General features: G+C 45.2%; 1 protein-coding gene across 2 annotated transcripts in view; it reads right to left on the bottom strand.

Annotated features, from left to right (window-relative positions):
• Positions 1-98: 98 nt before the first annotated feature.
• The window catches only part of LOC139226864 (hepatic leukemia factor-like), a 35,297-nt gene continuing 23,182 nt past the window's right edge, over positions 99-12,213 (bottom strand). Inside the window, exons 3-4 of one of the 2 annotated variants that reach the window (XM_070857959.1) lie at positions 5,627-5,847; positions 99-4,412 (exon numbers count right to left, since the gene is read on the bottom strand). In XM_070857959.1, the coding sequence (XP_070714060.1) occupies positions 4,212-4,412; positions 5,627-5,847 (422 nt within the window). In that variant the 3' untranslated portion in view covers positions 99-4,211. Of the gene's footprint in view, positions 4,416-5,626; positions 5,848-12,213 lie in introns of both variants that reach the window. The other variant, XM_070857958.1, reaches the window with a different exon arrangement.

Here is a 12,213-nt window from a genome sequence, read left to right on the forward strand (position 1 = left end):
GTTCTCAATGTCCCTGGGCCCGACCTGGGAAAAATCAGTGGTCATATATGAGGCAAACAGCAGTGCTAACAAGCAGGAAACAAGCACACTAGCATCAGTGAAGCAAACAAAAGAATTTATTAAACACTTTTACAAATACAGACAGCTGGGATCAGGCTGCGCAGTAAATGCAATCCAGTCGGAAACAACTGAAAGGAATTTTATTTCCTCACCTTTAACTGAATCACCTCACGGTGTTGCCAGTAATACAATGGTTGATCTCTTTAAACAAATCATTCCACCGTAAAATAAAACATTTTATTTGTAAAATGATTAAAAATTAGTAAGCCTGAAGCCAAAGGACTAGACAGCCCTCACGTTTAGATTGGAGACTCTGTAGAAGCCTCTCACATGCGTGCTCATTTATTGTGACAGATTACTAAATACACAATAAAAAAAACTTCACACAGCAGCTCAGTCATCTGTTAAAAAGAAAAGACAGCTGGAGACCCTTTGTAGAATTGTATCCTAAACTGTCATTACTTTTAGATGCTGATGGCCCTGCTGTGCATTGCCAGCATTTTGTTTTTATTTCAGAACTCCAGCATCCGCAATTCCTCTTTAAATGTCTTAAATATACAAATTCTGTTTTATGCACAGAATGCATGTCTCTGCACTCGCCTGTACAAATCCTGAATCTACTCACTCTTCCCCCCCCCACCACCCCACCACCACCAACATTCCCAATAATTGAGGTAGCGTCGGTAAACCTCACTCCGTGTGTAGGACAAATTATTTCCTACAAGACAAATTCAGCGACAGTTCGATGCAGAAACTGTGTGAAAAGCCTCTTTGGGGAGTAAGGAGTATAGAGGTCAAATACATATGTTCAAGGCTTTAAAAAAAAAAACTAAAATATGAATTGAAAAGAAATGAGCTTTTTTTTCCCCAGCAGACAGCCTCCCCAGTTAACCAGGGAAGTTAACCCTCAGTTCCCCATAATATTGTGCAATGAAAACAGAAAATGCTGGAAATGCACCACAGGCTGATCAGCATCTGAAAGAGAAAGAACAGGTTAATGTTTTGAGACCCTCCATCAGATCTTACCTGCCTCTCTATAATAGCAGTTAGCGTAGCTAAACGCCTGTTCCCCCTTTACTGCGGTTTGTGTTCAGTCCGATTGAGGGCATTCCCCAGTTCAACAGCGCCAGTTCTGATGGTGCATCCCAGCAAATGTTACTCTTTTAAATGCTGACTGACCTGCCGTAAATCCCCAACATAGTTTTCATATATTTCAGAATTCATCGTGTGTGTGTAAGTACACACGTGTCCAGGACATGACATAGATTTGTTCCATCTGATTTTGTACCCTATAGTTTTGTAGTTAACATGAGACCAACAACATTATGTCATGGTACAATTCTACCAACACTCTGTCAAATACTTGAGCCTAACCTTTGAAATTAATTTTTAGGGACTCAAACCATAGCACAAGACTGGTACTGTTGCTGCACTAATCAAGGTGGGCGACAGCAGGGAATGGGACACATTGTTCCTTTTCCCATGGTGTTAGTTTCAAGCACTTCCTCAGGTCAGGTACTGCATGGGTTTGATAGAGAGTAAAGCTCCCTCTGCACTGTCCCATCAAACACTCCCAGGGCAGGTACAGGGGGTTAGATACAGAGTAAAGCTCCCTCTGCACTGTCCCATCAAACACTCCCAGGGCAGGTACAGGGGGTTAGATACAGAGTAAAGCTCCCTCTACACTGTCCCATCAAACACTCCCAGGGCAAGTACAGCATGGGGTTAGGTACAGAGTAAAGCTCCCTCTACACTGTCCCATCAAACACTCCCAGGGCAGGCACAGTGGGTTAGATACAGAGTAAAGCTCCCTCTACACTGTCCCATCAAACACTCCCAGGGCAAGTACAGCATGGGGTTAGGTACAGAGTAAAGCTCCCTCTACACTGTCCCATCAAACACTCCCAGGGCAGGTATAGCACGGGGTTAGATACAGAGTAAAGCTCCCTCTACACTGTCCCATCAAACACTCCCAGGGCAGATACAGGGGGTTAGATACAGAGTAAAGCTCCCTCTACACTGTCCCATCAAACACTCCCAGGGCAGGTACAGCACGGGGTTAGATACAGAGTAAAGCTCCCTCTACACTGTCCCATCAAACACTCCCAGGGCAAGTACAGCATGGGGTTAGGTACAGAGTAAAGCTCCCTCTACACTGTCCCACCAAACACTCCCAGGGCAAGTACAGCATGGGGTTAGGTACAGAGTAAAGCTCCCTCTACACTGTCCCATCAAACACTCCCAGGGCAGGTACAGCACGGGTTAGGTACAGAGTAAAGTTCCCTCTACACTGCCCCACTCTCAGAAAAGCTCCCTTACTATATCAGCCTGACCCAATACCCACACTAGCCATCCTGTAGACTCTGACTCAGATCAGATTTGTGCTGTGGGCCCATGAAGAAGAGGAACTGCTTTTTAAAAATACTTTTCTGTTAACAGCAGCTCTAACTTTAAAAAATACAAGCAACTGCCCAAATATCTAAACATTCATCTCGAGGCCTTTCTCAATCCCATGAAATGTGAAATATACTATCCTATCATCTATACTCTCTCTTTATAATATACACAATATATATATATATATATATAATATAATTTTATTTTTCTTAAAATACATTTGTCAGTATTCCATTCAAAAATACTGTACAAAAAAGGACCTTTATAATTTTCTCTATAAACGTTATCATATAGAATACCTCTGCTTTTGGTGGCCAGAAAACAGGTATAAACTGGGGATTAACCACCATATACGGCAACACCATTACCACTGGTAACTCTGCACCAACCACCTCTACATTCATCAGAAAATATCCACATACCAAATGGCCTTCAAAACCCAAATTGGTTATATATTTAAAAAAGGAGAAAAAGATCCTTTCGTCCCTCGTGACTCCTTGCTCCAGTTTGTGCTGACTCTCTGCTAGAGGTCCAAGTTCACAGGGGCGGGCCGACCTCACTCAACTAACCATCCTCCCACATCTGATCTAAGCAGTGGGCGACAGGCTATTCGGCCTTGGGGGGGCCCTTAGGTATATACCAGGTGACAATGACCGACTGATTCATCGGAGCGCTCAAATTGTATGTTGTATGTTCTTAGTTGGGGAGAAAGGCGGCCTCTTACACATTCACAGGGAACACCCAGGCCACAAGGTGTGCCCGGGCCTGAGGGACTACCCGAGCCTCAGGAAGCACCCAGGCTTCGTGGTCCATCCAGGCCTCAGGCTGGGCATCCAGGCCTCAGGCTGCACATAGATCACTTGCCTTAACTGACATTAATTACAATTATTGCTTTCAGTTAGAAAGAATAAAAAGCCAAACCCAACATACCATGCTCTACACTTAGGGAGACTAGAACAGTTAGCCGTGTCGGGAGGAGGAAATAAAAAATACAAGAAGTTATTCTGCTTTTATAAACAAACATGCATTTGAAGGGGAGGGGCCACCAAGGATGAAAGTTGCTGTTTCATTCTAAAAAGCACCTTATTAGAAATACATCACAGTAAATGGAAATACAATTAACAACAAAAAAATTTAAATTATATATAATCATCTCGGAGGATGCTCATGGATTTTCTCCTTTTATCTCGGACGGGGGGAGGGGGTCTGTGGGAAGAACAGGTGGGATCGAATTTCATGGAAACTTCAGTTCAGGTCTAGGAAACAGGTGAGGTGCCCACAGTTCAAAGGTCAGGGGCCGGTTAATTGCATTCTGGTGATTGGTAAACTGAGCGATATCTGAGAACAGTTCTTATTAAAAAAAAAAAGAGAGAAATATAATTTTTGATAAATCATCTCGTTTCTATGTGGGGTGGGCAGGAGAGAATGTTGGATGCCGGAGGGAGGGAGGGAGGGAGGGAGGGAGGGAGGGAGGGGTTGGTACTGGAGCAGCAGTTGGAAATCTTACTGCAATTTTTGTCTTCAGGTAAAAATACAGGACCCTTTTCGAAAAGTGAGGCAGGGCTTTGCTCGTGCGGAATCAGATGTACAAAGTCCGTTAGTCTCTCTGCTCATATTCAGTGATAGAACAGAAGGTGTGTGGTGGTGGGGGGCGGGGGGGTGTGTGAGGGAATGATGGGGGTTGGGGAGTGCTGTCAAAAAGAGGGAGGGCACGCGCCTGTCTTGCATCTGTTCGGTGCCGAGAGGGGGCTATGTCAGGCGTCGTATTTCGACAGGATGTTCTTGCACCTGCTCAGTTCCTTCCGCAGATCAGCGACCTCCTGACGCAAGGCCGAGTTTTCTTTCTCCAGGAAGGCCGCGCGAATGGCGATCTGGTTCTCCTTGAGCCGGCGAGCGTCCCGTGATCGCTTAGCTGCCATGTTATTCTTCCTGCGCCGTGCCCAGTACTTTTCATCCTGCTCGTAAATTGAATGAAAAAGGGGGCGATGTTAGACTTAGTAAAAAGGAGAGTGAGACATAGGGACTCTGGGTGGGGGGGGGGGGTTACTTTCACTCTGCCCGTGGGCAGAAACCTGACAGTTGTGGATTGGCCTGCCTGATTCTTGGGTTGGCAACCAGTAACTAGTGGGGTGCCGCAGGGATCAGTGCTGGGACAACAACTACTTACAATCTATATTAACGACTTGGAAGAAGGGACTGAGTGTAATGTAGCCAAGTTTGCTGACGATACAAAGATGGGAGGAAAAGCAATGTGTGAGGAGAAATAAAATCTGCAAAAGGACATAGACAGGCTAAGTGAGTGGGCAAAAATTTAGCAGATGGAGTATAATGTTGGAAAGTGTGAGGTCATGCACTTTGGAAGAAAAAAAAAATCAAAGAGCAAGTTATTATTTAAATGGAGAAAGATTGCAAAGTGCTGCAGTACAGCGGGACCTGGGGGTTACTTGTGCATGAAACACAAAAGGATAGTCTGCAGGTACAGCAAGTGATCAGGAAGGCCAATGGTATCTTGGTCTTTATTGCAAAGGGGATGTGGAGAAGATTAAGGGGAGATTTAAAAGAGGTGTTCAAAATTATCAACGGTTTTGATAGTGTAAATAAAGATTCCACTGGCAGGAGAGTCAGTAACCAGAGGACACATATTTAAGTTAATTGGCAAAGGAACCAGAGGGGAATGGAGAGTGAATGTTGCGCAGTGAGTTGCTGTGATCTGAAACGCGCTGCCTGAAAGGGCGGTGGAAGCAGATTCAGTAACAACTTTTAAAAGAGAATTGGATAAATACTTGAAGGGGAAAAATTTGCTGGGCTACGGGGAAAGAGTGGGGTGTGGGACTGATTGGAAAGCTCCTTCAAAAGAGCCAGCACCGCCAAATGGCCTCCTCCTGCGCTGTAAGACTTTATTCTATCGATCATCACATACTCAGAATTAAACCAAAGGCCTTCCTGATTTATCCGGCTCAGTACCATCCAAACCAGTACAGTACCAGTGCAGAACTATCAGATGAGACGATGTCATGACTTCAACGCTTGGATCACTACTTGCTACAGATACTTATAATGGGCAATAATAATGATTGAACAACAACAAAAAATACAACATTGGTGCAGTGCAGCTTTAAAACTTTTTTGTGTCCTCCCCTCCCCCCTTGCTGAACCAGTTCCAAATTACCTTCATTTCATCAGGCACAAAGACCTTGCGAGCTTTTTTAATCATTGGCTGTGGCTTCAGTTCCTCGTCCGTGAACTTACGCTTGCGGGGGTCAAACATCTCCTGGCCAGGGATACTGGACAGAGCCAGGTCAGCAGGGTCCGGCTCATAGCTGACTGGGACCTGAATGCTTTCAGGGTCGATTGGACTGGGTGTATTGCGGGTCGGTGGCAGTATCTGGCCTGCAGATAGACAAAGGTTAAGGTCAGATATAGAATGACATTGAATTTTACATCTAAGAAACTGACCATTTGGCCTCACGGGTCGGTGCCGGGGTTTATGCTCCACACCAGCCTCCTCCCACCCTTCTTCATCTCACCCCATCAGCACATCCTTCTATTCCTTTCTCTCTCATGTAGTTACCTTGCTTCCTCTTAAATGCATCTCTGCTATTTACCTCAACTATTCCCTGTGGTAGAGAGTTCCACATTCTCTCCACTCTTGGTGAAGAAGCTTCTCCTGAATTACTTACTTGATTTATTAGTGACTATCTTATATTTATGACTCCTAGCTTTGGTCTCCCCCATAAATGGTAACATCTTTTCTACGTCTACTCTATCAAACCTTTTCAAAGACCTCTATTATGTCATCCCTCAGCCTTCTCTTTTCTAGAGAAAGAGCCGCAGCTTGTTTAGACTTTCCTGATGGTATATAGGGCAGCGGTAATAATTGATCAACAAGTCACTAAATACAGTGAAAGCTCACGTCGACAGTGGCTCTCACTCATTCTCAGGCACACACACTCCCATCCCTCTGTCACACATGCACAAACACACCCACACTCATCTCATTCCAACAGAGTAAGTAGCTGCTAGCAGAATCACACACCCAGTTCCCTTTCTTTACATATCTATAGTGTATATTACGGCTCCATACAATGCGCAGTCCTGTCCATGGCTATTCAACCATGGAGGACCTCACAGCCAAATCCGACGCTGCCCTACATAGGAATAGGAGGTGGTCATTTAGTCGCTCGAGCCTATTCCGCCATTCAATGATCATGGCTGACCTAACTATACGCACACACACGATTTTCAGCAGGCGTCACTGTGTAGGGATTGGAAGCAGGAGATCTGCCCACTCCCTACCCGAGGGGTGCCGAGGACAACTGAAGCTCCATCCTGGCACAGACTGGGAGGTCAAGTTTTAGCTTTCAACTCAATCAGGAAATTGCGCCCAAAATGCGCTTGAAATTGCACTGTTTTCCTCATCTGAAGTTACGTTTCAAGTTTCTGCCCAAACTCATTTGCATAATCCTAATTATAAAAATCCCCATGTATTAGCGTGACAGAGCTGCATTAATGAGCATAATTAATTAGTAACTGGAGACAGAAATCGGACCACAAAAGGGAACAAGGGGTATGGAGAGAAAGCAGGACTGGGGTACTGAAGTTGCATGATCAGCCATTGATCATATTGAACAGTAGTGCAGGCTCGAAGGGCACCTACTTTCTATGTTTCTATTTGGGGAATAGATCTATAAAAACCACTAAAAACATTTTCCTTCAGAGCGAGGCTGAAGATCAAAAGCTAAGGAGACTTTTCTCTCACTCTGCAAGCATTTTACTGCCATGTGCCCTCCCTTTACAGTTTTAAGAGCAATGATCTGATTAATAAATTAAAATCAATTTAAATCAATGCATAAGTTTTAATAGTGAGTAGTTTCAATTTGAGTAATGTGCAAATTGATTTGAGGAAACTTTTCACTCTCTGCAAACTTTTTACTGCGAGGTGCATTGATTGGATTGATTTAAGTGAATTTTAATCGGTTAGTGCATAATTTGAATGGTAGCGGCAGGGAAAAAAAAAATAAGCACAATTTGACGGCCCTACCCGAACAGACAGAAACTCGCCATCCCCAGTACTCCGACCTGGGGGTATACCCAGTTCAGCAGCAGGGGCCAAATCGAGCAAAGTGATTTCTGAACCAGCGTAAAGGATCACAGAAAACACAAGCATAAGTGGTTTTGGGCATAGCTCACTTTTGTGATCCGATACAACAGGCAGAAACTCGGCCCCTAACTAACTAAACATAGACCGGGGATTGAACATGGTCAGTACCACAAGATGGGGGAGGTACCAAGGTGGGCCTATATTTTCACCCAAAACCAAAACCTTAATTTGAACAATCTTGAATCACAATTTACATTTTTAAGTTTTAACAACGTTATTCAGATTTACAGCACTCTTAATAAGGCCAGTAATTTCACCGGGGTCGGACACAGCTGTGAACCGTCGTGGACACACAAGTAGCACCATTACATATTCAAAAAAGGAGTTAGATGTAGTCCTTACTACTCGGGGGATCAAGGGGTATGGCGAGAAAGCAGGAATGGGGTACTGAAGTTGCATTTTCAGCCATGAACTCATTGAATGGCGGTGCAGGCTCGAAGGGCCGAATGGCCTACTCCTGCACCTATTTTCTATGTTTCTATGTTTCTACACTGTGTCCTGGCTCTTATTGATGCAGGCTGGGGTGAAAGCTGGTCTGTTTTGTGCCTAATCTATTTACAGTTTAATTTGTTAATCTGATTCTCCACTACCTCAATTATTCTCTGTTTTTAACATCACCTTCTGTTCTGCTCAATAATTATTTGCGAAACCCCCGTTGGTGTTTGAAAGGTCCCGGAGCTGTTCAACACTGCACTGCCCTGTGTGGTACTGAGCCAGGTTCAAGTGATGACCTAACTTAGGGGAATATCAACTAGCCTCAGTGTGCCTGGAGAAAAGGAGTCAGTCAAGGCTCCCGCTCCAATTTGCTATCCCATCAGAAAGTGCGTGTGATCGGACAGAAAGGAAGACTTGCATTTATATAGTGCCTTTCATGACCTTTAGATGTCCCAAAGCCAATGAAGTGCTTTTGGAGTGTAATCACTGTTGTAATGTAGGAAATGCAGCAGCCAATTTGCTCACAGCAAGGTCCCGCAAACAGAAATGTGATAATGACCAGATAATCTGTTTTTTTAGTGATGTTGGTTGAGAGATAAATATTGGCCCAGGATATCTGGGATAGTTCCCCGACTTTTCTGTCAAATAGTGCCATGGGACTTTTTACATCCATCTGAGAATTGGGGCCTCGGTATAACATCTCATCCGAAAGACAACACCTTCAACAGTGCAGCACTCCCTCAGTACCGCACTGGAGTATCAGCCGACATTTTTATGCTCAAGTCTCTGGAACTTGAACCCACGACCGTCTGACTCAGAGGCGAGAGTGCTACTCACTGAGCCACAGCTGACACCTCAGTTGAGTTCAGTTGTGAACTCACCCACTGGCACTCACTGTCTAATCTCGTGCCTGAAGAACAGCAGAAGGCAACGCCTTTAGAAAAGGAAGGGGGAAAAAACTGGGAAGGAGTAAAGAGGGAATCTCAGCCTCGGGAGCCCTTTAATGCAACCGGCTTTCAGATGGTGCTCGACAAGTATAAAGCCTTGCAATTAGCGGGGCAGGGAGTGAATCTACACCTGCAGTAACTACACTGGACCCCCCCTGTCTGAGTAACAGCAGGAACGGCCCGAGCTATACTGACCAGTCCGCACTAAGCTGCCAACCATAGGGCCACCAGAACAATCCCACATTGTGCCCATAAGAGCAGTTCACAAGCAGCAGTTTATCAGATACGGCAGTGAAATGGTTCTTTTACTGGACAAATAATCCAGAGATTGAGAGTTCAAATCCCAGCATGGGCAGCTTGAGAATTTGAATTCAGTTTTGAAAAGCTGGAAATTAACAACTGGTACCAGTAAAAGTGACCATGAAACTATCAGATTGTCGTAAAAACCTAACTGGTTCACACATGTCCTGTAAGGCAAAAAACCTGCCGCCCTTACCCGGTCTGGCCTATATGCGATTCCAGTCCCACACCAACATGGTGGACTCAACTTCCCTCAAGTTGCCTAGCAAGCCACTCAGTTGTATCAAACCGCTACCAGTGGTTCACTTTATCCTTCATGTGCTTACATAGCTTCCTTTTAAATCCCTTAAACATCAGTAGTGCCACCACCACCTTCTCAGGGCAACTAGGGATGGGCAATAAATGCCAGCCTTGCCAGCATCGCCCACACCCCAAGAATGAAGGTACGAAGGTTCACCAGGCTGGTTCCTGGGATGAGGGGACTGCCCTGTGAGGAGAGAGTAGACCAGGCCTATGTTCCCTAGAGTTTAGAAGAATGAGAGGCAATCTAATTGAAACATATAAAATCCTTAAGGGGCTTGGACAGGGTGAATGCTGAGAGGATGTTTCCCCCGGGCTGGAGAATCTAGAACACGGAGTCAGTGTCTCAAAATAAAGGGTCAGCCATTTAGGACTGAGATGAGGAGAAATTTCTTCACTCAAAGGGTTGTGAATCTTTGGAATTTTCTACCCCAGAGAGCTGTGGATGCTCAGTTGTGGGAAAGAAGGGAATTAAGGGATATGGGGATAATGCAGTAAGGTGGAGTTGAGGTAGAAGATCAGCCACAATCTTGTTGAATGGCGGAGCAGGCTTGAAGGGCCAAATGGCCGATTCCAGCTCCAATTTCTTCTGTTCCTAAAACAGAGGCTTCCGTCCAAACTGTAAATGAACAGATCAAGCTCCCTGAGCGAGACTTCTGCCTTCTCAAGTCACACGTGATCCAGTTTAACTCTAGGTGCTGGTACTTTTATCACTAAGAATTAGATCCAAATTGCACCAAGGAACCTGTGGATTATGGCATAGAGCTGAACAAGCTACACCGTCCTTCTCTTTCCCTAGATCCAGTCTTCTGCTGTAGTTGGCAAGGGTGTGGGTCTGAGTGAGTGGAGACGATCCAGATAAGTTGTAAGGAACTGCGGGCAACCAGCAGCGAGGCCGGATGCACAGACAAGCAATGAGGAGCTTTAAAAGAGTCCTTCGCAGTGAGTGGCGAGGGTGTCTCGAAGAACTGTGCAAACTGGACTTGCTTTTCAATAAAATAGTGACCCGATAGAGGTCTTTAAAATTCTGAGAGGTTTTGATGGGGTAGATGTTTCCACATAGGAAAGTCCAAAACTAGGCACTATAAATATAAGATAGTCACTAATAAATCTAACAGGGAATTCAGGAGAAACCTCTTTACCCAGAGAGCGGTGAGAATGTGGAACTCGCTGCCACAGGGAGGGGTTGAGGTGAATAGTATCGCTGCATTTAAAGGGAAGCTGGATAAACACATGGGGGAGAAAGGAATAGAAGGATATACTGATAGGGTGGGATGAAGTAGAGCAGGAGGAAGCTCATGTGGAGCATAAACACCGGCACGGACCCGTTGGGCTGAATGGAATTTGTGAATACAGTAAAAATTGTACAGGACTTGCAGCCTATGCAGATCAGTGTTCCTGATACATGGTCCCACCACATGAGGGAGTATGTATACAGCAACTACAACAAGGCTGATCACTGATTAACAAACCGATCAGAGTGGAATATCACCAGATACAGAAAGATGACAGAAATAAGATTCACCCAACCATGGAAGAGCTGGATTAGTACTCACATGGTTGAAGCCGAAATACCCTGGATTAGTATGTTCCATATCCTCACGCTGTCACTAACCTCCCCCCCAGTGCCGTGTGTCACTAACTGTATCTCTACTGATGTCAATCCAGCTCCCTCACACTGTCACTCAGTAACCCCTCTCCCCCAGCACCCTGTGTTACTGACTGTATCTGTACTGATGTTAATCCAGCTCCCTCACACTGTCACTCACTAACCCCTCTCCCCCAGAGCCCTGTGTTACTGACTGTATTTCTACTGATGTTAATCCAGCTCCCTCACACTGTCACTCAGTAACCCCTCTCCCCCAGCACCCTGTGTTACTGACTGTATCTGTCCTGATGTTAATCCAGCTCCCTCACACTGTCACTCAGTAACCCCTCTCCCCCAGCGTCCTGTGTTACTGACTGTTAATCCAAAACTGCTGCCTGTATCCTAGCTCGCACCAAGTCTGTTCACCCATCACCTCTGTGCTTGTTGACCTATATTGACTACCAGTCCAGCAATGCTTCAATTTTAAAATAGTGTTCAAATCTCTCCAAGACCTCGCCCCTCACTATCTAAAGAACCTTCTCCAGCCCTACAACCCTCCGAGATATCTATGCTCCTCCAATTCTGACCTCTTGTGCATCCACGATTTTCATTGCTCCAACATTGGTGGCCTTGCCTTCAGCTGCCTAGGCCCCAAGCTCTGGAATTTCTTCCCTAAACCTCTCTCTCTTTTAAGGCACTCCTTATCACCTATCTCTTTGACCAAGCTTTTGGTCCCCTGTTCCTAATATCTCCTTTTGTGACTCAGTGTCAAATTCTGTTTCATTTGTCTCCTGTGAAGCAGCTTGGGAGATTTTACTATGTTAAAGGCACTATATAAATGCACGTTTTACTGTTGTCGTCGCTTTACATCCCACGCTTTAAGTACCCCAACCTCAAGTGGCCAATCTTTGGACGTAGAGTAAAGGGGTCACTTGCTCCCAGAGTATAAATTTGGCATTGTGATCAGTCTGCGTGTTACAGACGCCGCAGGTGGCAAGTTGAAAATCTACCCGAGTGCCAGCAGG

This window comes from Pristiophorus japonicus, chromosome 16, assembly GCF_044704955.1.
Source record: "Pristiophorus japonicus isolate sPriJap1 chromosome 16, sPriJap1.hap1, whole genome shotgun sequence".
Lineage (NCBI taxonomy): Eukaryota > Metazoa > Chordata > Chondrichthyes > Pristiophoridae > Pristiophorus > Pristiophorus japonicus.